Source organism: Balaenoptera acutorostrata, chromosome X (assembly GCF_949987535.1).
Source record: "Balaenoptera acutorostrata chromosome X, mBalAcu1.1, whole genome shotgun sequence".
Classification (NCBI taxonomy): Eukaryota; Metazoa; Chordata; class Mammalia; order Artiodactyla; family Balaenopteridae; genus Balaenoptera; species Balaenoptera acutorostrata.
Genome location: NC_080085.1, coordinates 15376837 through 15400830, shown reverse-complemented (window position 1 = coordinate 15400830; position 23994 = coordinate 15376837). Strand labels below are relative to the sequence as shown.

Sequence of the window (23994 nt, the reverse complement as noted above, 5' to 3'; positions counted from 1 at the left end):
ATATATCTTTGCATACCTCTCTAATTATCTACATAGAATAAGTTTGTTGAGTCAGAGGGTACGTTTCTAAGGCTGACAAATTGTCGTTCAGAAAGGTATACTCACTTCCACTCCCCCTCAGTGGTGGGTGAAAATGTTTTTTTCCTTCTCTGGTCAACTTTGGGCATTATCTTCTTATTTTTGCTAATTTTAAAAATGTTATTTTAAAATTTTTCATTTCTTAGATTACTAGTGAGGTTGAATCTTTTTCTTTCCATGTATTTTGGCCATTAATATTCCTCTAGCATTTTCCTAATTGTCTTCTCCCATTTTTTTCTTAGAGTGTTCCTTTCATTGTTGATTTGTTTGAGTGCTTCATTTATTGCACATACCAACCCTTTGTCATAAAAGTAAAAACCTTTTCTCGGTCATTTGCTTTTTAATGTTATTTATGGTCTTTTAAGAAAATGTACAGAAATATTAAATTTTTTGACTTGAATATTAAATAATTTAAGGGCCTTAGAGTTAAATAATTTTAAAAGGCACAAATAATATTAAATCAATTGAATTTTATGAATTAAAAAAATCTATTGTTTTCATTTGTTTTGAATATTTCTTAAACACATTGGAAATGTTTGTTTTTTGACCTTTGTTTAATTGCTTTTCCAATTTTTTTTTTTTAGACTGCAGCACATAAAACCTTTTCAAATAATTAATGACTAAAGACAATTCACTAGTATAGTTTCTTAAAGAAATGTAGTGAGGCTTCCATGAGTGCTACTTTATTTGACTTTACATTAAAAACCTTATTTAAGCTTTACTGGTTTTCCTTTCAAGAATAGTAATAAGGTTTAATTTACTTTAAAACTTTTTCTAACAATTTTTCTGCTGGTGTTAACACTTCTATAATCAGAAACAGCTAAGTTCTTATCAGGCCTATCATTGGTATAAAAATCCACTGAGAAACATACCTTCAATAGAAAATAAAGCAAGCTGAGTGGCTTTTTTTCCTCGTTTATTTAGGTTTTCCTTTCTTGGCTCTTGTTAATGACTCTACAGTCTTTCAAAGCTCTTTACTTCTGGTTGGTGCTGTCACAGCTCATCAGATTTATTCTAGAGACCTGCACAGGGTGTCTGGTGAGAAAGAGGAAAGAAGTATGTGTGCTGCTGTGTCCTTGGCAACTTAAGGCTGAGTGAAGTAAACTAAAACAAAGTTCATTGTAGATTTTTTTCTTGCAAAATTTATTTGATCTTGCTATTCTCTGTTTCGATTTTTCCCCCTCCCTTTGTATCTCATATCTTAGTTCTCTCTAAATAAATGATAGAAATTTAGGAATGCCCAGTAAACTATTGGTTAACTATTGGTTTCTTCTCATATTGCCCTTCCTTTGTCTCTGGCATATACAGTCATAGGAATTTATAGCCAGTCATTTCATTAAAGTCCACATGTTTAATACATGAAGGACAAGACTTGGAATCCAGCAACTTAGCATCAGAACTGGGACACCTGTTATTTTAAAGGCTATGTATGATTTTTTAAAAAAACTTTTCTTTTCCCTGTCTTTATTTGGGAAAGTTTGTAAACAAATAGGTTACTATTTTGTTTTATAAACACAATAAATGTAGGTTTTTAGTCTTCTGAGAAATTGGGGAAATTCAGAAGCAGAGGATTCTTTTTAAAAATTTGACCCAATGTTAAATTTTTTCTAATATTGTGGGATATTCAAAGTTTTTTGTTTCGTTTTATAAATATAGCTATATTATAAACCATTCTACCTGGCTTTAAAGCTACTTAAATACTTTTAAAGTTAACTATATAAATTAAACTTTAAATTTATATAATTTCTGAAACATTAATGAATTAGTTTTATTTAACGCAGTTTCAGATTTATGCATCATTGATTATAAATTAATGACCCACGCTAGTGTGAAGTGTCATCTTGTAGTCTAATCCTTTAAGCATTTGTGACCATACAAACCAAGAAAGAGGGCAGCAAGCTTCCAGATGCTTAGAGTATAAAGTTGCAGGATCCCAGGGGTATAGAGGAATTCCTCTGGTCCAAAGGGAAATGCAGAGGAGGGGAAAACCTAGAATCAGAAAGGTGTAGCCAAGCATTCCTGTCTATTGGCACCATATCCTGTCAGTGATCATTTTAACTCTTTTCTTGATAAAAATCCTTCAGTTTATTTGGGTCCCTGACCCCCTGCCTCTCATGGAAACAGCTTTAATTTCCAAGTGGAACTCAATGGTAACGTGACATTTCCTTCACAACTTTGTAAAACATTTCTGATTATGAATAATTGATAGAACTGGCATATTAGATTTTCTTTGTTGGTAATTCAGACATAAATTGTATGAGTAGGAACTTTCTTCTTAAGATTAAAGTGAAAAATAGGTTTTAAATATAATTAGCCTGGGCACTGTTAGCTGCTTCTTTGAATGGTGGTTTATTTTACGTCGTGTGTGCGCGCACACATGTGTATGGTTTAGCTTTTAATTAAAATTTTAAGGAGTGGGTTTTAAAATCTAAACTTTTGATCTTTTAAAAAAATGTAATTAGTCATTTTATATTGTAGTCTTATTTTCTCCTACGTAACATTTTCCTTTGGAACTATTTAAAAGTTAGTCTTTTTAAACAGTTTTATTGAAGTACAGTTGATTTATAATGTGTTAATTTCTGCTATACAGCGAAGTGACTCAGTTATACATATATATATTCTTTTTCAAAGTTAGTCTTTTGAGAAATATTTCAAAGCTTCCATGTGCAAACAAGAAGTAGCTCTGCTCCCCACCCCCCCATCTCATTCTCATTTTTTAAAAAAACAAAACCAGAAATTATGGTTGCTTTTGCTCTTTGTTTGGGTAACCAGAGGAGTATGTGGTTTCTATAACTTGTGCTTCACCTCTCTCTAAATTTTAAAATTAAGATTTTATAGTTTTTCGGACATATCTTTACCAAATTTTTCCCTCTTTTTATATGACTGTGTGTGTTCAGTAAACACCACATAAAGCAGCACTTTTCCTTTCTCTGTGTTATAGTGGGTCAAAAGTAGCAGAGGTACATAAAATTAAGGCTGTAAAAAGTTCGAGGTGTATCAGTCCTATCAGAAAGCTTCTGAATAAACATTCGAGTATTTGTTTAGATTTTTGCCCTTAATGTAGCTCAAAATAAAATACAGACTAATATGCTTAGTATGTTTAGTACTTTTCCTGTTTGGTATAAAAGAAATAGGTAGAAATGCTATCAACCCAAATTATTCACTCAAAAGCCAAGAAGTTTTAAACAGCTGATATTTTCTTTTTCATATGTACAGCTTGGAACAAATGTTTTGCTTGTGCAAATGAGACAGCTATTATGATGCAAAGAAGTATCTTGAAGAAAAAAACAAATGTCCTTTTTCTGTTTTCAGCTAAATACTGCAGTAATTGCAAGCAGAGCCTGAAGCTTCTTTCTTGTTTCTGTTCTATGATATATTTTAACAAGTTCTCTTGAGACTATTAAAGTGTCTTGGTTTTTAGGACATGTGGTCCAGCGGGAATAACTTTGTCTACAGACGCAATGGGTTGGCAGTTAGATTTTTGCATGTCTTCTCATTTGTTTCCAGATTCTCTGACCCAGGGTAACCTTTGGTTCTTTTCTGAAGGCAGGAGTGAAGGAAGTTTGAGCAGGTGACTGATGATCACTGTCTATATAGCCCACAGACAATATGCGAATTACTTTAGCAGCCCTCTTAATCCCCTCCCCCGCCCCAAACCAACAAATGCAAATAGCTTCATCCCATTTGCTAGAAATTCAGGCTTGCTCCAGCAACATGGGCTTTGTTGTTAACTCGCTTTCTCCAGAAAGGCAGTTTTATTCCTGGTAGAGGAGAAAGGCTATCAAATGGAACCTAAATCACCCTTGTGGTAAATACAGCAACAATTTGTTTCTCTGGAATATTTCTAAAGGTAGGAATTACCCCAAAAGTTTCTTTCTATTGCAGTTGAAGTGTGGTTAAAGAAATTCATTGTCTGCTTTGTTAGCTTTTGTATATTAAATATCCCAGTCATTTCTGTTATCTAAAAAAAAATCCTCTATTTTGTTCTAAATATTACGTGCTGAAATTGTTGGCACTATTATTTGATTGGTCACTTCTAAAAACTGTTTTACAGTACAAGGGAAAAGTCAGATTTTGGTTATTTCCACGATAAAAATGGTTTAAAATAAGAAAGGAACAACCCTATTGTAAGTCAAACTTGATCACTTAAATCTCCAGTTTGTAATCAAAAGTTGCCAAATATTTTTCTATAGCTTTGAGGAATATGACATGATTTTTCACTGGTATTTCGTGAGACTTATTAAAAGGACTTTTATGATATAGAAATGTGGATAACATATTTTACTAATTATTGTGTCAATACATTTAATGTGTTTTGTGGAAATTATAGTGGTAACTGCTATGTTTTTTTTAGGAGCATAATGGAAGTCACTCTATAGAAGTCATTCAATAAGAAAAAAGACGTTATGGTTTAAAAATTGAGTGACTTTTACAAGCTCAGGCTTGATAAACCATAATGGAATAGAATATGAAAAAGAATACATATATATATAACTGAATCACTTTGCTGTATACCTGAAACTAACACAACATCGTAAATCAACTATACTTCAATAAAATAAATTAAAGGAAAAAAAAAAGCTGGTCTTGTTAGGTGAATTATGAATTGACCTGAAACAACTGAAGTTGCTTCTTTTTGTGTGAACTTTCTTCTCAAAATAGTAAAGATTTTGGAAACTGTCATCTTCTTTAATAATGTCATTTTAACCAAAATCTTGGTTTCTCATGAACTGAGCAGATATGAGTAGTAATTGTGAAATAAAATGATCTTCACGGGAAGCACCCCCAATGAAGCTGACAGGAGTGGTTTACAAAGCATCTATGATCCGAAAGTAGAAAACAAGTATATTTTTAAAACAACACTCTTAAAGCCCTTCTAAATTCGAATTGTAATTTGTAGCTTGTTCTTGCATTTTTATGATTTCCTTTCTAGACTAAATACATATGAGAAATAATTATATAACAGGGTAGAAAAATAATGTAAATTCTACTAAATTAGATTTTCTTGTTTTAATTTTGTATGTATGCCAAGGAAAAAAGGCATTCTCACTTAGGTATGGAGATAAATAACTGGACTTGTGTAATTTGTTTAAGTTAGAGAGCTATCCTTTATCCTTTCAATTTTGTTTGGAAAAATTTTCCCAGTAACGTTTTTACAAGTTTTAAATCACCTTAAGATAGAATATTCTATGCAGATTAACGTATGTTTTATAAGGTATGTGTATGAAGAATTTCTTCTCTCTTCTTTAAGCTGTTTACCTTAGATCTCCAAGCCCTGTTTTGAAACGGGGGAAGGAGTGACTCAAAGCTACAGATCCTTTCAGTATATTTGGTTTTGGTTTAGTTGTCCAGACATAATTTTTGAAGGCTACTGGAAAAGACATAGCAGCACTTCCCAAATGGAGACGCTCTATCAGACCCCAAAAGCAAGTTCTTTTAAATGGGATCTTTATTTTTCTGAGTGAATGATTTATTTCTTTTTATGTGAAAGTTACCTTTTATTATATGTTTAAGGTGTTTTTAATACTGTAAACCTGTGGTTCTTCGTGTTGAGAGAAACCTACATGGTTCATGAAGGAGAATCAGGAGGGACAGTGGAGGAGCTAAGGGTTTGTTCACGCTACTGGACTCTCACCACGCCAACCAAACCACCTCTTCTTGGTCAATGAGCAGGGAACTGGGCAGAGCCCTCAGGTCAGAATAGGTAACTGGCTGCAAGGCCCAACAAGGGTTAAATTTGAAAAGACAGGTCCTGTCTCCATAAAAACCAGGATAGCTACCACTAAAAATTAGAGATCTTGTTTTCCTTTGTAACTTTTTTTCCCTTGTAGTGATTAGTGGTAAAGCAAATAAACCTTTTAAAGTGAACAAGGGGTGGGGGTCAAAAAAGGACTTCTATGTTTGTTTTGGGCAAGTAAGAGATAGAGTAAAAAAGTGGTATGGTAGAGAAGTCTTTAAGTAATGGTAAAAGGAAGAATGATAAGCAGAGACCTGTGGGAGGCAGGATTGAGGTGTGGGAAGGTATCTGACCAGGACAGAGAGTGCCCCTGCTACTATGAATGGTAGGCACCATATGTCTCTGATGGTCAACTGCTTGGGCAGTAGAGATGCTTTTATGATTATGTTCTGCTGAGTAAGCTTCTCTGAAAGATTTCTGCCTTGGTAATGAGGGGGTCTGCTCTTTAATTCTGAAACTGCTGGAGACTGAGCTGTAGATTCTAAAGGTCTCTATAGGTATGCAGTGAACCTGTGTAGGTTTTTCTCATGTTATTTTTAGTGGATACATATGCGCTAGTCTAAAAGTTGTATGGCTTTTTATCAAAACAGAATATTATAATGCTTATGTTGAATAATTGTTTTCTTTAGAGACATCTAAATATTTAGAGTGACTGGTTCTATTCTTATTCAAAAAGTGGCTAGGTTGTTTATCTTTGTTGGGGCATTTTATATTTTTAATGACAAAAATTGGTATTTATTGTAGAACATTTAGAAAACAAAGGTAAGTGATGAGTAAAATCTAAAAATTGCTTATATTCCTGCCATCTGGATATAATCACTGATAATATTTTTGTATATAAGCATTAGGAAACTTTAATTAAAAAATCAGAAATGTTCATTGCCAAGACTCATTGAGACCAACTGAGGACATCTTCAAAAGCATATGTTGTATTCTGTTCCATGTACACAGAGTTGTATTGGTTTGGTCCCATTTACTTAAGTAGTCTTACTCTGTTATTCTAGTAATTAATAGATAAATATAAAATGTGTTATGATTGTAAATATTTGAATTAGAGAAAATCCACAAGAAAATTTAAAGAGTAAAGAAAGACTATCAGAAGATACTCCAATATTTGATGCAGTTTTTTTCCTTAAGGGTTTATATTCAGCCAAGAGAATTGAAAAAACTGAAGCACCTAAAACACTGGATTATTAAGGGCATGTTGATAGTTTGTTTTCAGTATTACTTTAAATATTTTTCTTTGTTGTTTACATGTAAGCTTCCTCAGATTTGAACCTGAAAAAATGTTTAAGCCAACCACTTAATTCTGCGTTTTGTTCATTAAGTTTATAGAAAATATTTTAATTAAAAGACCATGTCTTTTCATTTTTTCCCTCACTAATTAAAAATAGTACCCGGTTTAAGCAGAGAGCGTGGGCTTTTGGGTGAGATAGACCTGAATTTGAATCCCATTTCTACCACTTCTAGACTAGATGTGTGATACTGGACTGGATGTTACTTACCTCGCTGAGCCTCTATTTCTTTATATGTAAAATCGAGAGAATAATACTTGCTTTACAAAATTGTAAACACAAATTTTAATAATACATGTGAAGTCTCTGGCTCATTTGAAGTGTACAAATTTCTCTTCCCTTTTCTCCCCCAGTGTGTTTTTTTTAAATGAGGTGAAATTCACATAATATAAAATTAACCATTTAAAAATGCACAAATTCGGAAACACTTAGTACATTCACAGTGTTGTGCAACTACCACCTTTGTCTAGTTCCAAAACATTTTCATCACCCTAAAAGGAAACCCCGTACCCATCAAGCAGTTGCTCCCCACTCCCTCTTCCCCCTTGCCCCTGGTTATCACCAATCTCTATTCTGTTCCTATGGATTTACCTGTTCTAGATATTTCATGTAAATAGGATCATATAGTATGTGATTTTGTGTCTGGCTTCTTTCATTTAGCATAATGTCTTCAAAGTTCATCCATGTCATAGCATGTATCAGTTATTCCTTTTCATGGCTGAATAGTATTCCATTGTATGTATATACCACACATTTGTTTACCCATTTATCCATTGATGGGCATTTGGGCTGTTTCCACCTTTTGGCTACTTTTAATAGTGCTGCTATGAACATGCCCATACATGTACTTGTTTGAGTCCTTGTTTTCATTCCTTTTGAGTATATACCTAGCAGTGGAATTGCTGGTTCATATGTCAATTGTATATTTAACTTTTTCATGGACCACCCAACTGTTTTTCACAGAGCTGCACAACTTTACATTCCCACCAGCAGTGTATGAGGGTTTCGATTTCTCCATATCCTTGCCAACACTTGTCATTTTCCTTTTTTTAAAATTATAGCCATCTTAGTGGGTGTGAAGTGGTACCTCACTGTGGTTTTGACTTGCAGTCCTGCCTTCATTTTTGAATGGAGTGTATTCTAGAAGTTGATTTTTAAGTTGGTTGATTAGTATTTGAAGCGTATTTTTCCAAGAAATCTGTAATGTTGTGATCAAGCTGTGGTCATCTATTTAATGCATAAACTACCTGAATTGTCTCCATAATAATATAAGATCAGAGACAAAACTTGAATATTAAACACTTATTCATTTAACAAACATTTATTGGATGCCCATTATGTGGCAGATGTTGGGGATATAACCAGATGTTGGAGATATAACAGTGGAACCCTAGACCAGATGTTGGAGATATGACAATGGAACTTAGATGGTTCCTTCCCCTAAAGGAGCTCACAGTGTGTCTAGACAGATAGATGTGTAAGTAAAGATAAGATGCTAATAAGATCTGTGCCAGTAGAGATAAATGCCGTATGTGTGGTATATATGACCATTAAGATCCTATGGTTTGCCTCGGAGCTTAGTGCTAGAGTTTTACAGAGCTGGTGATTGAGCAGAATTTCAAATAATGTATGGTAGTTTAGCTAGTGACAAGGGAGGGAAGACTTTTCTTGGGTCAGCCACTGCAAAGGCAGTAAAGGTCAGAATGTTTGGGGATCTGAAGCAGATGATTATGGCTGAATCTATAATGATAGATGGGGAAGAGATGAGATGAGGCTGTGAAGATATGTAGAGGGCCTTGGATACCAGGCCAAGGAGTTCAGATTTTAGCATATGGGTAATGTGGCATCACTGAAGATCTTTAAGTGGAAAAGTGACATACAATTTGTATTTTAGAAAGGTCATGCTGATGTACTATAGAGTACGTATTGGAAAGGGCAGCCAGGAATGCCAATTAAGAAGCTAGTGTTGTAGCTTATGTGAGAAGTCATGAGGTCTTGGACCAAGTCATTGACAGGCATAAAGAAGAACACAACAAGGACATACTTAAAGGAGGTAGGCTTGGTTAGACATGTGAAGGGAGGAAGAGTACAAAGATGACTTCAAGATTTCTGACTTCTGGTAATTTGGTGAAAAAAAGGTAATGGCATTCATCAAGATAGAGTATATAGGATAAGCATGATGATTCTCCTTTTGGACATGTTGAGTTTGAGATGCCTATTTAGATTATCTGTTAGCTATTGAAAACACAGCTCTGGAACTTGAGACAGGCCTGTCGGGGATGTGGTGGGGGGAGGTAGGCACGTGAATGCTTGAATGAGCAAGAGAACAATTTGGGAATCATTATTATGTGTAGGCAGTAGCTGAAATCAAGGGTGTGAACCAAAGTGCTCAAAACTGAGATGAGGGTAGGGAGAAGATAGCTAATCCTGGGGGACACCATAGGAAAAGTGACAGAGGTACGAGAACAAGGAGGGAGTGGCCATGTGGAATCCAAGAAAGAATTTTAAAAAGAAGTGTTTAGTGCTTGCTGGAAGTCAAATAAGATCAGGAAGAAGCATCATTGTCAGTGGCAGTTAGGAGGTTATGGGTGATGTTAGCACACAGATTCCCTAAAAAGAGGTGCCTGAAGTGTGCTTGCAGAGGGTTGAAAAATGAGAAAATGACAATAATAGTGACCATGAGCTAGTCTTTCAAGAAGTTTGGTTATAAAAGGAAGGAGTGAAGGTATTAGCTGTAGATAATGTAGATAAATAGGAGTTCCTTCTTTGGAGGAAACTTCTTTCTTCCACTTGTTAGGCATTGACAACAATGTTTCCCCATTATCCAATCCATTGATGGAAGAAGGCAAGGAGCACCCTCAGAATCTGGGAAGGGAGAGTGAGAATAGAGACAGGGATGGTGATGGTGTTGATAATAACAGCTAACATTTATTGAGTGTGTACCATGTGCCACGTACAGATTTCAGTTAATTTGCCCAAGCTATTATTTCTCATAGATATTATGTGGTAAAGCTGGATTTGAATGTAATTACTCTGGAGCCAGTGTCTCTGCACTAGATAGTAAGAAGCAAGGGAGAGAATAGGTGTAAAGAGTGGCTCGTACCAGAGTTCCATGTCCATCTGATCTCTACCCTGCTTCTTCCGAGAAAATTCATAGTCCTCAGCTAGCTCCTGCCTTCCAAAACGCCTGCTGTGATAAGTGTCAGGAGCATGCTTCCTTGTTTCCTTTTCCACTAGTAACTACCCCTTGTGGTTTCCTTCAAGAGTTTTTCTTAGCTTATTTGAGGTTTTCTAAAAGGATTTTTTATTGCAAAAAATAAGGAAATAAGTGCATTTAAAAGACTGTCAGTATGCTTATGAAAAGGTAAAGTCACTCTTATGTGACAGTAATAGTCCTTGGGTATTCAAAAAGCTAGTTTCAGAGGTAAAGCAAACTCTGTCCGTTATGAACGTTTGATTCCTAAAGCAAGGTTTCTGGGATAGGATTGTGGCTTCTCTGGTACAGGTGTGGGGAGAGGAGAGAAGAAATAGGGTAGTGTCTGAAGATACCAGTCAAGGAGGCCAGTGCTATGGTGTGGGATGGCAGCAGGAATGAAGGAACGAAGTTCAGAGGGTTTACACTTGACTCTGCCTCCCCTTGGCTTTTATTGCTGCCCGTGACCCATCAGTTTGTGGCAACATGGGCTCTATGGAACAGGGAGCAAAGTTCCAGGTAGGGGCATTGGGTACCTTGACTGAGTTTTTGTGAATACCAGGCCTCCAGGTTGGATAGTTTAGGTGTAACCATCTCTGTTGATATCTCCATGTTTTTCATAATTGAGGCTTGTGTTGCTTCTTTGGTTTTATAGTTACCAGTATGAAAGATCCTTAGAATAATGACAGTTTCATTGTACATGCATTTTTAAAAATAAGGAAGATGACTTGCAAAGAATTCCTCAGTCTGAAAAAGTTTCCAAAGTCAAATGTTTACAGTGACAGATTTTTTTTCTTTTTTACTCAATTTTGTTTTTTCCAAACCATATTTTGCTTTTCTATTTTTGGCTATTCATATTTTGATTTTGTCTATTTCTAGCCTCAAATTCAAGGCATCTGGTTTTACAGTAGTTTCTGCCCTTGTTTTCATATGGTTATATATATAGCATTCAATCTATTTGAGGAGAAGGAAATCATAAATCTGTCTACTTAAGGAGATAGGAATTATATATATATATACACACACACAAATATACATATAAAATATGAACTGTATGACTGGGACCATATTTATTTCTTCTGGATTTCCTAAATTGCCTAGATTGGTAAAAAGAACACACTAGGTATTAAGTAAATGGTGGATGGAAAAATCTGGAGAACAGTAAGCAACCATACCTCTATCATGTCTTTTTAGATCAAAAGCAAGATACATATTAATTTATATCTCCAATCCATTTTAGTTCCTCTTCAAGTCAGCCATGTGTAAGCCAAACCAGCACATGTATAACAGTAACTGGAAATAGGGGTTGCTGTTCATTTCTAAGTGTATTTCCTTTTCTATGGTAATTGTATGTGCTACTCTCTTTTCATAGCTCAGAGAATGCAGGCAGTATCTTTCAATAATAAAGCATCTTCATGTATCAACAGAAACGTACATTTAATGAGTACTATTTGGCAATAAATATTAAATAAGGTTAAATCCCCAGGCATGAAAAGTTTTACCAGCATGTTTTTGTCTGTACTTGTTAATGTTTTCTCCTTGTAAGTATGCCTCCACATCTGATTTTAAAAAAACCCAAGACTTCCTCTGTCAGAGAGCACCTAGCAACTAGTGAATTATCATAGGAGTTCACAGGGTTGTCTTTTGGGCCTTCTTCTTCTTCTTTTTTAAAACACATGCACTTTGACTTGGGGAGTGAATTTAATAGGCTTTTTTGTTAGAGGACAGAAAGCAAGGTGGCATATTAGAAGAAGCATGCACTTAGGAGATAAAAGTCTCTTAGCCAAATGGGTGATCTTGGCAAAGTTACCTAATCTCACAGAGCCTAAGTTTCCTCAGGTATAAAGTGGGGAATAATACCTACCTCATAGGACATTTGGGAGGATTACATGCAATAACAGATATTGAAGCACTTAGCATGTAATGGGTAGCCAGTAAATGTTGGCATCTACCTCCTTTCTTTCTTCAGTTCCCCCTGTTCCAGGCTTCCAGGCCTACTCTTGACTTTATTTCCTGCCTTCTGATTGTTTCCCAAGATTTAGTCATTTCTTTTGCATTTTCATAACTGAATAACTTCATATCTCCTGGACATTTTTCTTACCCAAACATTGTCTGTTCTACCTGAAGATAAGCTGAGGAACCAGGTATCTTTTGTGTTAGGTATTCACATAAAACTTTTATTAAAGATGATTAGCACATCCTTCTGTATATTTTACATACTTTTTTCAAAGAGGTTTTTACTCCCGTTGTTACCACTATGAACACATGGTTGTAGTGCTATATATAATTTTCACCTTATCTTTTAAACAAATCTATTTTCTTTTTCAATAGTTTAATTAATACTGAATAGAGTTTTAGCATGGTGTGTATATGTTATATGATTGCTCTTTGGAGGAGAGATAAAAATACATGTATAATGTATATAGTTTAATTTTGTTGTTCAGTGTATTGAATGATTACTCATTCCTCTTTAGTTAAAGTAGTTTAAAAAGTATTTTGTTCTAGGTGCTGGGGATATGGCAGTGAACCAAATTGAGTCTTTGCCGTTGAAAAGCTTGCTTTCTAAAGTGAAAAATTTTTAATTTTTTATAACGCATTTTTCTTACTTTGGTCATACATATATATATACCATGCATCAAGGAGTTTTATTGTAATAGAATATTATATTTTGGGGGAATATTTGAAGCTATGGCTCAAATATTTTGTGTCCCAAGATTTATTAATATCAAATGTCAAATTTTTTAGATCAAATATTGATTTCATTACATTTGCCATGTTCCACAAAGTAATATTTTGTTACAATTCTTTATATAAAATATACTTGTTTTGGAGGTATAACATTGGCTTGCAGGTTGAAAATATTTTTCATTCATTTAGTAAATATTTTTTGAGGACCTCCTATACTCCTAGGTTCTGTCTTAAACTAACCTAGTACAGGAATTTAAACTCAGGTCCAGAGCGCAATCTATTTCCTTTTCTTCATGCCATATATTAAAAGGTGGGGACCAGAACTGTGGTGATGAATAGATTGGTCAAGAGAATGAGGATTTATTTGGATTTAATTACTGGGAAGGGGTCATTACCTTGGAAAGAATTTTTTTTAAATGGTTGGGGGAAGAAAAGCTTATTATAGGAGACTAAGGAAGCCCAGAATAATAAGGAAACTGAAGTATGAAGTATAGGCGATTCTTCTTTGTATCTTGGTAGTGAGTAGAAGGAAGATTCATGCAAGGGCTTGAAAGTACCAAAAACTAGGGAAGGAAACTTCAAAATAAGGGATATATGAGGGTTGTAAGAGAGAGCAAGGAGTTGGGGATCAAGTGATTAAATACCATGAAGAGAGGAGATCATTGAAACTGTAATGTTCCAGAGGAACCAGAGAAGATAGTTATTAGGACACAAGTGAAAGGGGATTTGGCTTAGAAGAGTAGAGAGAAAACTTCATTTGATATAAGAGGAAGAGATGAGAATGAATGAAAATAAAAGTATTTTAAGATGGAGGAATGGGATGGTTATGATCACTCCCAAAAGATAGCCTTTAATCTTCTCATAAAGTAGACGGTAGGGTCATTTGCTAAATGGAATAGAGTGAGAGGGAGAGGGGAACTTAAAAAGGGGAAAATGTTCTGCCATTGAAACATACTTGGAAATCAGTGAGTTGAAGCAGTGACACCCCAGTTGAGGTTAGCATGGATGTTACAGTGATCTACAGTATCCCAATGTTCTGTAGCAGGAGTTGGCAAACTACAACCTGAGGGCCACATTTAGCCCATGTAGCCTGTGAGCTAGGAATAGTTTTTATATTCATAAAGGGTTTGAAAAAAGAGAGAGACAAAGAAGATTGTGTGACAGAGACCATATGTGACCTTCAAAGCCTAAAATATTTACTCTCTGGCCCCTTAAGGAGAGAACTGACCCTTGCTTAGGACCAGAGAAAGCAAATGATAGTGTGACTCAGTGGTTGGAGCTGACATGTTGGACATGATCAAAGATCAGGGGGTGATAACGTAAGGGATACTAGTTATGAGGGTTTTGGTGGAGGTGGACAGTTGGGTGCAGGTTGATAAGGGGGTAGAGTAAAGCCAGAAGAAAGCTAACAGATTGGATGAAAATGGAGAGGGCTTGTGGCTAGATCTCATAATGAGAATGAAAAGCATGATCAGTGGGTGTAAAGCAAAGATGACAGGTAAGGAAGTTGGAGGTGGAGAAGGGAAGCACAGTTGGTTACCTTGGAGGTAGAAGAGCTTCACAAATTGTCTATTGATGAGGTCAGGATGATGGAGCATCAGAAGTATGATATTTAAATTCCTGAAGATGATAACAGGGAGACTCTGTAAGAAGAAATAATGTGAATTAGGTTACTAGAGTTATTTGAAGAAAGTGGAAGTGGGCATGGAGTATGAGGTAGATGATGGTAGAGAGTTAAACAGAGGCTGGTGTAAGTAGGTAAATTCCTATAAATAAGGGGAGGGGGAAAGTGATGGTGGCAGTTAAGTGGTCCTCCATTTGCCCTGGCAGCTGTTCCATCCTCTTGACTAGGTAATTGATAGAGGTAGATAAAAAGGCTGCAGGGACGATGTGGTATTCTCCATAGAAGGTCACATTCACACATAGTCTTTGAGGATGGGAGAAGCAAAGTGGTAGATTAGTTTCAAGTTGTAAAATGAAGCCCTCAAAATAAAAGTAGTTGATTTTTTTGCACAGATGTATAAATGTTTTACTTATACAGCTCCTCCTGTAAAGACTTTTTGACGTTAGTACTATTTACTATGTAAAGTTCATTTTTTGTACTAATGAAATTATTAAGGGATTAATACTAAAAATATCTCTTTTTACTTAACTATGAATATATACAAGAGTAACCTGGCAGGTAATCTTCATTTGAAATATTAAAACTGTTTTGATTGGGCTACAAATAACTAATAGATACAAATCACTTGGGCATGATAGTGGTCCTTCCATGACAATGTTAATGTAGAGTCTATATTATGGCTTATGAAGCTTTACTATTAAACATACATATAGGAACATAATGTATTTTAGCCACTAAAAAAATCTAGTTAGGGGGATTCCCCTGGCGTTTAAAAGATGAAGCAGGAGCCGTTGGTAGCTGCTTTGTTATGTTTTTCTATATTGGTGGGCAAAATGATTCCTGTATATGGCTTAATTGGATAGTATTTTCTGAAGGAAAAACTCTTTTCTGTGCCAAGGACTAAAAATATGAGAAGCAGACAAAAGGTAAATTGATAGAAATTTTCACTGTGCTAATTAAGTGGGAAGTTACTGGTTCTTATTATAAAAGCCTCTTTATTTTTTCTGGAGAATCAGACTATTTCCTGATAACCTGAAATCTTAAATACCTAAAACGTGATTTTAAATGGTACCTTTATTTTAAGTGGTTTTCAGTGAATGACCTTTGGAATATTTTTAAAGATTGAGTTAAATTTCTTCTGAATCATAAGAAGAAAATACCTTAATTATGTCATTTATTTTAATTGTATTTTTGTGTTGTGTGTTTTTTCCCTCAGTTCCTATTACAAAGAATATAGCAAAAACACATTCTTCCAAAGCAACCCAGTGTTCAATGAAGTCTCCACAGAAAACTGCTGTAATATTACCAACACAGCAGATCAGGAAATCAAGTCGGATTAAACCACCTGCACCTACTTCAGTCCCCAAGAAGGGGAGTACTGTTAAAAATATCACACCAAAGAAAAAAGGCCCAAACTCAGGAAGAAAGGTTAGTTGTATCTCCTACGAATTTGTGTTACAGGTCTCCGTAGTGCCTTATTATTAAACATACAGTTTAGGACTTACTAAGAGTTTTATGATGCCTTTTAGGAATGTACCAAGAGTATATAAGGCTTTTTACAAGGTGGAGCAGGGAGGGGAAGGGAAGGATTGGGAGTTCGGGACTAGCAGATGTAAACTATATATAGGATGGATAAACAACAAGGACCTACTGTATAGCACAGGGAACTATATTCAATATCCTGTGATAAACCATAATGGAAAGGAATATGAAAAAGGATATATAACTGAGTCACTTTGCTATACAGCAGAAATTAAACACAACATTGTCAATCAACTATACCTAATTAAAATTTTTAAAAAAAGTATATAAGGCTTTTTAAGGCCTGTGTAACAATCAAGATTGTTATTTCTTTTCTTGGATAAATTTAAAACTGAATAGTGTTCGACCTCTTCAAAACCACATTGAAAATACTGCATGGGTGTATTTATGTTCGAGCCAGTTTATTTAAAACTCCGTATACTTTAAAAATCAATGTGAAGTGAATTTTACTGTACATAGATTATACCTCAGTAAAATCGGGGTGAGGGGGAAATCAGTGTGATAAATTCAGTGATGCTAAAGTCACATCCTACCTAGCTGACTCTCCCCCAAAGAAAACAACTCTAAAACCTGGAAATAATAGAAAAAGCAGCTACCCGAAGACACTGGAGAATGAATGGAAGCAGACAGACTGTGGTTGGGGGGAATACACATAGGAGGAGGGGTGTTATACGAAATTCTATATTCAGCAAACATACTCTTCAAGAATGAAGAACTAAAGACGTTTTCAGGTAAAAGCATACAAAAAATTCATCACTGGCAGAAAAACACTATAAGAAATGCTGAAGGAAGTTATCTCTAGGTAAATACTAATGACTTTCTTTTTGCTTTTTTCCTCTTAATTTCTTTATAAAAATAGGACTATTTAAAGCAATGATTATAATACAATACAGTCTTGTGGGGTTTATAGCATACATAGATATAATACATAAAAAAATTATAGTATAAAGGCTTAGGGGTGGGGGATATGGATTTGTAGCATTGCAAGGTTTCAACATTTTCTGTTAAGTAGTACAATATTAACTTTATGTGGATTGTACATTGAAACTCCCAGAGCATATTGTAAAAATACAAATGCAAAGAAATATAGCTAAAAAGCCAATAGGAAAATTAAAATGGAATTCTAAGGACTATTCAAGTAATCAACAACAACAAAAAAGAGGAAAGTAAGACAGAGGAACAAAACACAGAGGAAACAAACAGAAAACAAATAATAAATGGTAGACCCAGACCCAAACTTATTAATAATTACTTTAAAAATTAGTAAACTAAACTTTTCAATTAGAAGACAGAGATTATCAAAATGGATTTTTTAAAAGATCCAAATACATCCTGTCTACAAGAAATACACTCTAAATATAAAGACATAGAATCTCTCTAGATCTGTTAGAACTGAATTAAATTTCAGCAGTATTACCTTAAACATTTCTGAGTTCAGCCACCTGATATCAATATATATAATGTTTCTATTTTGTTACAACTAATGTTTGCAGTATGGAGCAAAATGACAATACCATTTTGATTTAAAAAACTTACATTAATATTGGTATTTTATTTTAAAAGGCATTCAGAATTTATAAAATAAAAATGAAAAGTCAATAAAACTGAATCGTTTTCAAATATAAAATCATAAATATTGAAAAAATCAAATAAGCAGATTATTCTAATGTAAATTCTTAGCAGCTGAAATTTTTTAAATTAAAAATAAATTATATAAGGGGACTTCCCTGGTGGTGCAGTGGTTAAGTCTCCGCACTCCCGATGCAGGGGGCCTGGGTTCAATCCCTGGTCAGGGAACTAGATCCCACATGCATGCCGCAACTAAGAGTTCGCATGCCACAACTAAGGAGCCCTCGAGCCGCAACTAAAGGAGCCCACCTGCCACAACTAAGGAGCTGGAAAGCCACAACTAAGGAGCCCTCCTGCCGCAACTAAGACCCGGTGCAACCAAATAAATAAATAAATATTTTTAAAAAATAAACTGTATAAACTTAAGGAAAGTTAATGAAATTTAAAGGCAAATCATTTATTTTAAATGCATTTTAAAAATTAAAATGTATCAAGGGTGTCATTGATGCATATATTTAGTACATATTTTCCAGTTGCTGAAAAAAGTCTTTGTGATTGGCTGGTATATGGTCAAGATATGATAACTCCAGAAAGTTTCTCTTCATTCTTTTACTTTCAAATAATTCCAATGCTGATTTGACAATTTTAAAGAAATCTTTTTGAAAATATTGTTGTATTGTGGTGAGGAGGGGCAAGGGAAAGATAATGTAATTTTTTTGATAATAAACTTTTTTGTTGCAAAAGAAGCATTTCAATCCACCTTCATCTTTTTTAGCTTCATTATTTCATCATAAAAAGATGAAGATTCAACTCTTTGAACTAGAGTAGGAATTGTTCTTGCTGTACTCTCCTTTGTCAATTATTTTCTTCCCTTCCTTAAGCATTCTAGAAGTATGGAAGTATGGAAGCATATTTTCCAAATAACTATTCAATTTACATTGTTAGTGCAAACACACTATTTTGGTATGTCATAAGTCAAAGGATTTAGATGTTAGATTTTTAAAATACTGAAAGAACGGGAATATATTGACACAATAATTGTAATTTAGTATTTTCAAAATAATTTACTAAGGTACTGTGAACCCAAATGACAGTCACTAATTTAAACAAATAAAGAAAAATCCGACAACAGAGTGTTTGTTTTTTTCTCCTTTTTCCCTGCCTTTTAAAATATCTTCTATTATTACCTTTTCTAGGCACAAGATCCCCTTCTCTGATACTGAAGAGTTGTGTTTGAAGATAGCTCCTAGAAAACCCCAAGAGTTGATATAAAATAAACAAAACACTAGTGATGTTAACAATACCCAGAAGACATTTGGTTCTTACATACAATAGGCATAATTTTGTATGGACTTTAGCAAGCCACTTACAATTTTGTCAAAATTATCGTATGTAATATGGAGAAATGCAGGCTAGATATGGTAAAAACCCAGATGAGTGACTGCTTTCTGAAGACAAACTTTGTCCTCTGCCTTGTTGAGGTCCCCCACCCTCATCTGATGGATTGCTGGATTAGATTTCCGAACTACTTTAGCAGTGTAAAAAACTTACTGGGAACCTCAAAAAAAAATAAAACAAGTTTTACAGAGTGAATTATTTTGGCTAAAGTGTGACTAGTTGGAACAGGGGGTAGCATTGGGAATCCCAGCCTCTTGGTCTCTTCCTCTCCTACCTGACCAGCTTATGGGCCCCTCTTAGGAGCACAGTTTGAAAAGTACTGCAGTTTGTGACACAGAGATTTCCAACCCAGAGGACTTCAGACAACTGATCATTTGTGAACCAGTGATGCCAATAATTTTATGACCTCCTTATCGAGGAATTTTTTTTTTTAACAGGAAAAATGTATTCCTGTTGTATGTTCCACATCTTCAGCTCCTCTCAGTACGCTGACCAGAGAACGTCGTGGTGCTTCATATGATAAGGATGCTGTTGCTGGGTCATCTAAAATAGTGATGTCTACAGGTAAATTAATATTTTTAAAAGAGTATAAAATTAGTTATCTTTTGTTGTATTATTTTCAGTGTCTTTGAAGTCTTGGAAATAAAATAAGAGGGAAAAAAGATGATAGTAAACATTTCTTTTAGCATTTTTCATATTAAAATATTTTGAAATTCTGATTGTTCATTTTGATGTCAAGGAAAAACAATCTGTTTAAATACATAAGTCACTTGAAAATTCAACACCCTTAAGATATTTTATCCCTCTTGGTAAGATTTATAAAATTTACATTATTGTCAAATCTATTCTTGTTTTCCCATTATCTCATTTCACAATTTGTCTTTTTTGTTTTTCATGTATTTTTAAGGTACCTCAAACCTTATTTTAATGCCTTATAAAATTTTCACAGATCCTTGCCTGTCAGGGGGCATGATGACTTTCAATTGTTCTTTGCTATGTGAAGAGTGTGAAATGATAGACACCCAAACTAATCAGTCCCTTTTATTTGTCGTTTCCTGCAAATTTCCTTATTCCTTTCCTGTTTTTTAAAGCAAGTTTTTTTGCTCCCTCTCCTAGACCCTTAATTATCTCTCTTACATTCTTCTGTTCCTTGGACTTTTCCCCTCAGTTTTTCTTTTCTTATTAAAAAGAAATTATAATTTAATTTAATTTTTTGAAATAGAAATCACTTTAAAAATGATTATTGTAACATACCCCCCCCCCTTTTTTTTTTTGGCTGTGTTGGGTCTTTGTTGCTGCGCGTGGGTTTTCTCTAGTTTTGGCGAGCGGGGGCTACTCTTTGTTGCGGTGCACAGGCTTCTCGTTGCAGTGGTTTCTTCTCTTGTTGTGGAGCACGGGCTCTAGAGTGCAGGCTCAGTAGTTGTGGTGCACGGGCTTAGTTGCTCTGCGGCATGTGGGATCTTCCCAGACCAGGGCTCGAACCCGTGTCCCCTGCATTGGCAGGTGGATTCTTAACCACTGCACCACCGGGGAAGCCCGTAACATACCTCATTTTGTCTCTTTATTATTTCTGATTTTTAGTCCATTAGGAGGGGAGCCTAGCTAAACGAGTATAAACATTGAAATCCTTGTTTAGCTCACTTGTGTTCAGTAGAACTTTGTCCATGCCATCAGCACCTCAGGTTAAGTTTTTAATAGGTGTTTCATTTCTGTGACAGAGTCCATCCTTCCTCTGGCTATTGCCACAAAGCTTAATTATATATTTCAACATAGTGAAAGTGAGATTAATGGGTTTTTATTGTACTAAATATAGACTGTATACATGAAAATTTTGCAATATATTGAGTAGTGGATAAAAATAATGTGCCTCTTGATTTAGGGGGACAATATATTTTCTGTTCGTTAATAATCATATTACGTTGTGTGTATTTGTTGATTCTCAGTGAAGAAAAATTATAGAAACTTGACTGATTGTGATTATAGATTATTTGCTTCTAAATTCTAAATGCTTTTATTATACGAAGGAAAGCATTTATTTTTAAAATTTTCTTCCGTGAACCTCAGCATGTGTATAAAGAACATTTTTATTTTCTTAAAAATTAATGAAAAAAATTTCTCTAGGTCATTAGAACTTACTGTGACACATATCTGAAATTATTTGGTTACTTTAGAAAATACTATATAATGAGAGTGCAATATTGTTGATTTAAAATAAATTCAGTCCAAAAGGAGTGTGCTAATAGGACCAGTTTTGAAAGAAAATTCTTATAGTGTGATTACTGTTAAAAAGTGAAAATATTCTTGTCTTTAAGCCATTTTATATAATCTGAGAATGTGTGAAGAATTGTTTTGTGATGCTACTAAAACTTGTATTGTTTTTATTATAATCAGTTTGGGCAGAATTCTAGGAAATGGAATAAGCATTTGGATTATTTATTTCTAGATTTAATATATTTACAAAATGTGAAAATATATTTACATATATATTTTTAGGTAGCAGAAAGGATCACCGATAGTAACTATGTTTAGGTTCTCTTTGAGTGAAGCGTGGCTAATGGGATATATAGTGATTGATTATGTAGTGTTTATGTTCCTTCTAACCAATCTCATTGTTTGTTATATCTATATAATACACATTTTTCATCAAGTCTGTGTCTATGTAAACAAACATGGAAACTGTGGCCCTCACCTGGATCAGACGAAAATCCAGCAGCTGCCCGACCACTTTGGCCCAGGCCCTGTCAATGTGGTGCTCCGGCGGACGGTGCAGGCCTGCGTGGATTGTGCCATTCAAAGTAAGACTGTTTTTGGATTCCTTAAGCCAGATCATCGTGGAGGAGAAGTGATAACCGGTATGCTCATCTAATCCTTTATGAGGTTTTATTCCCTAATTTGTTTGTAGGTTTCAAGAAGGCAAGGATTTTATAATACATTGATTATTTTATACATTTATATTCTGTTAACTATAATATTTGAATATTATATTAATGTAATAGAATATGTATAATAATTATATGTTTATAGACTTTTAACCCTGGTTTGGAAAGTTTAACTTTCAATATAGACAAATAATGTCAGAGTAATGCTGTATATTGAGGTAAGAGGTACAGATTTTTCCTTTTACCTGCTATATTAAGCTCACTATAGATAAAGTGAGCTTAATATATTTTAATTTTTTTAGAAAACAGACTAATCTGTAAGAATCTCTAAATAAAAATGTGATTCAAGAAGTGAGTAAGAGGTAAGATACACATGGCTTTCATGATTGTATGATCAGATACTGCATTTGTACCCATGGAATGTTTGGAAGAGCAGGAACTATTGTACATCAGTGGGTTTCTGTTGTTGTTTACTTTATGAATAGTTTTAAATGAGAATGCTTTTATTAGTTCAGACTATTGTGTTTGAATGAGAGGAACTTTTATAATTTAAGATTATTCCTTTATAAATTACAAAAACCACACATTAGATTTATAATACATTTCCTAAATTGATGGCTTTTATTTTTGTTGATGTGGTTCTCATCTTTCTGTGATGTAACTCTGACATCTTTTCTTCCCTATAATAGCCTCCTTTGATGGGGAAACTCATTCCATCCAGCTCCCTCCAGTGAACAGTGCATCATTTGCTCTTCGCTTTCTTGAGACCTTGTGCCACAGCCTGCAGTGTGATAACCTTTTGAGTAGCCAGCCTTTTAGCTCTTACAGAGGTAATGGTCATAGTCCTGCAGAGCATGATCAAAATAAATCAGATAAGAGAAAATGTAAAATTTTATACTGTGCTTCTATTTTATATTAGATTCTACATTAACTTGAGAATCTTACATAATTCAGTTTTTCCTGTGTCTTCCTCAAAGTAAACCTTTTAGCCACAGTGAACTAATTAGACATGTATAATATATAGTTTTTGTTCATTCAAAGTGGAAAAGTAATTTCTTATTGAATTCATAATTAACTTGAGAATCAAAACCTGAAAGGTGTATCATTGTGGGGTTTCTTTGTTTTTTAAAATTTATTTATGTATTTATTTATTTTTGGCGGCGTTGGAGCTTCGTTGCTACGCATGGGCTTTCTCTAGTTGTGGCGATCGGGGGCTACTCTTCGTTGCGGTGCACGGGCTTCTCATTGTGGTGGCTTCTCTTGTTGCAGAGCACAGACTCTAGACATGCAGGCTTCAGTAGTTGTGGCTTGCGGGCTCCAGAGCGCAGGCTCAGTAGTTGTGGCGCACGGGCTTAGTTGCTCCGCAGCATGTGGGATCTTCGCGGACTAGGACTCGAACCTGTGTCCCCTGCGTTGGCAGGTGGATTCTTAACCACTGCGCCACCAGGGAAGCCCCCTCAGTCCTCTTTTAAGTACTGTCTGTATGGTATATTTTTTCCCATCCTTGTACTTTCAACCTATTTGTGTGTTTGAATTTAAAGTGTAGTAAGTTTGTAATACAACTTTTAAAAAAAATCCATTCTGCCAATCTAATTTTTTACTGGAGTGTTTATTTCATGTACATTTAATTTAATTACTGATAAGGTAGGACTTACATCTACCATTCCTTATGTCTCTCTTTTTTTTGGGGGGGGGCTAGTCTTTTCCTCCATTACTGCCTTGTTTTGTTTTAAGTAGATGTTTTCTTGTGTACCATTTTATTTTCCTTGTTCTTTTTACTATTTTTTTGAGTTATTTTCTTAGTTAGTTGCCTTGGGGATTACAATTAACATCTTAATTTAAAACAATCCAGTTTGGATTAATACCAACTTAATTTTAATGTTATGCCAAAACTTTGCTCCAGCATAGTTTTGTTTTCTGCCCACTTCTTTGTGCTATTATTGTCATACAAATTATATTTTATACATTATAAGCTCCCAAATACAGTTTTA

The 23994-nt window shown here is 34.6% G+C and overlaps 1 protein-coding gene across 10 annotated transcripts in view; it reads left to right on the top strand.

Moving 5' to 3' along the window:
* Positions 1-23994, top strand: part of SCML2 (Scm polycomb group protein like 2) — a 112603-nt gene that overhangs the window by 77772 nt on the left and 10837 nt on the right. For all 10 annotated transcript variants that reach the window (XM_057538156.1, XM_057538158.1, XM_057538153.1 and 7 more), the window contains 4 exons: positions 15832-16043; positions 19562-19688; positions 21773-21976; positions 22693-22833. In XM_057538156.1, the coding sequence (XP_057394139.1) occupies positions 15832-16043; positions 19562-19688; positions 21773-21976; positions 22693-22833 (684 nt within the window). The remainder of the gene's footprint in view (positions 1-15831; positions 16044-19561; positions 19689-21772; positions 21977-22692; positions 22834-23994) is intronic.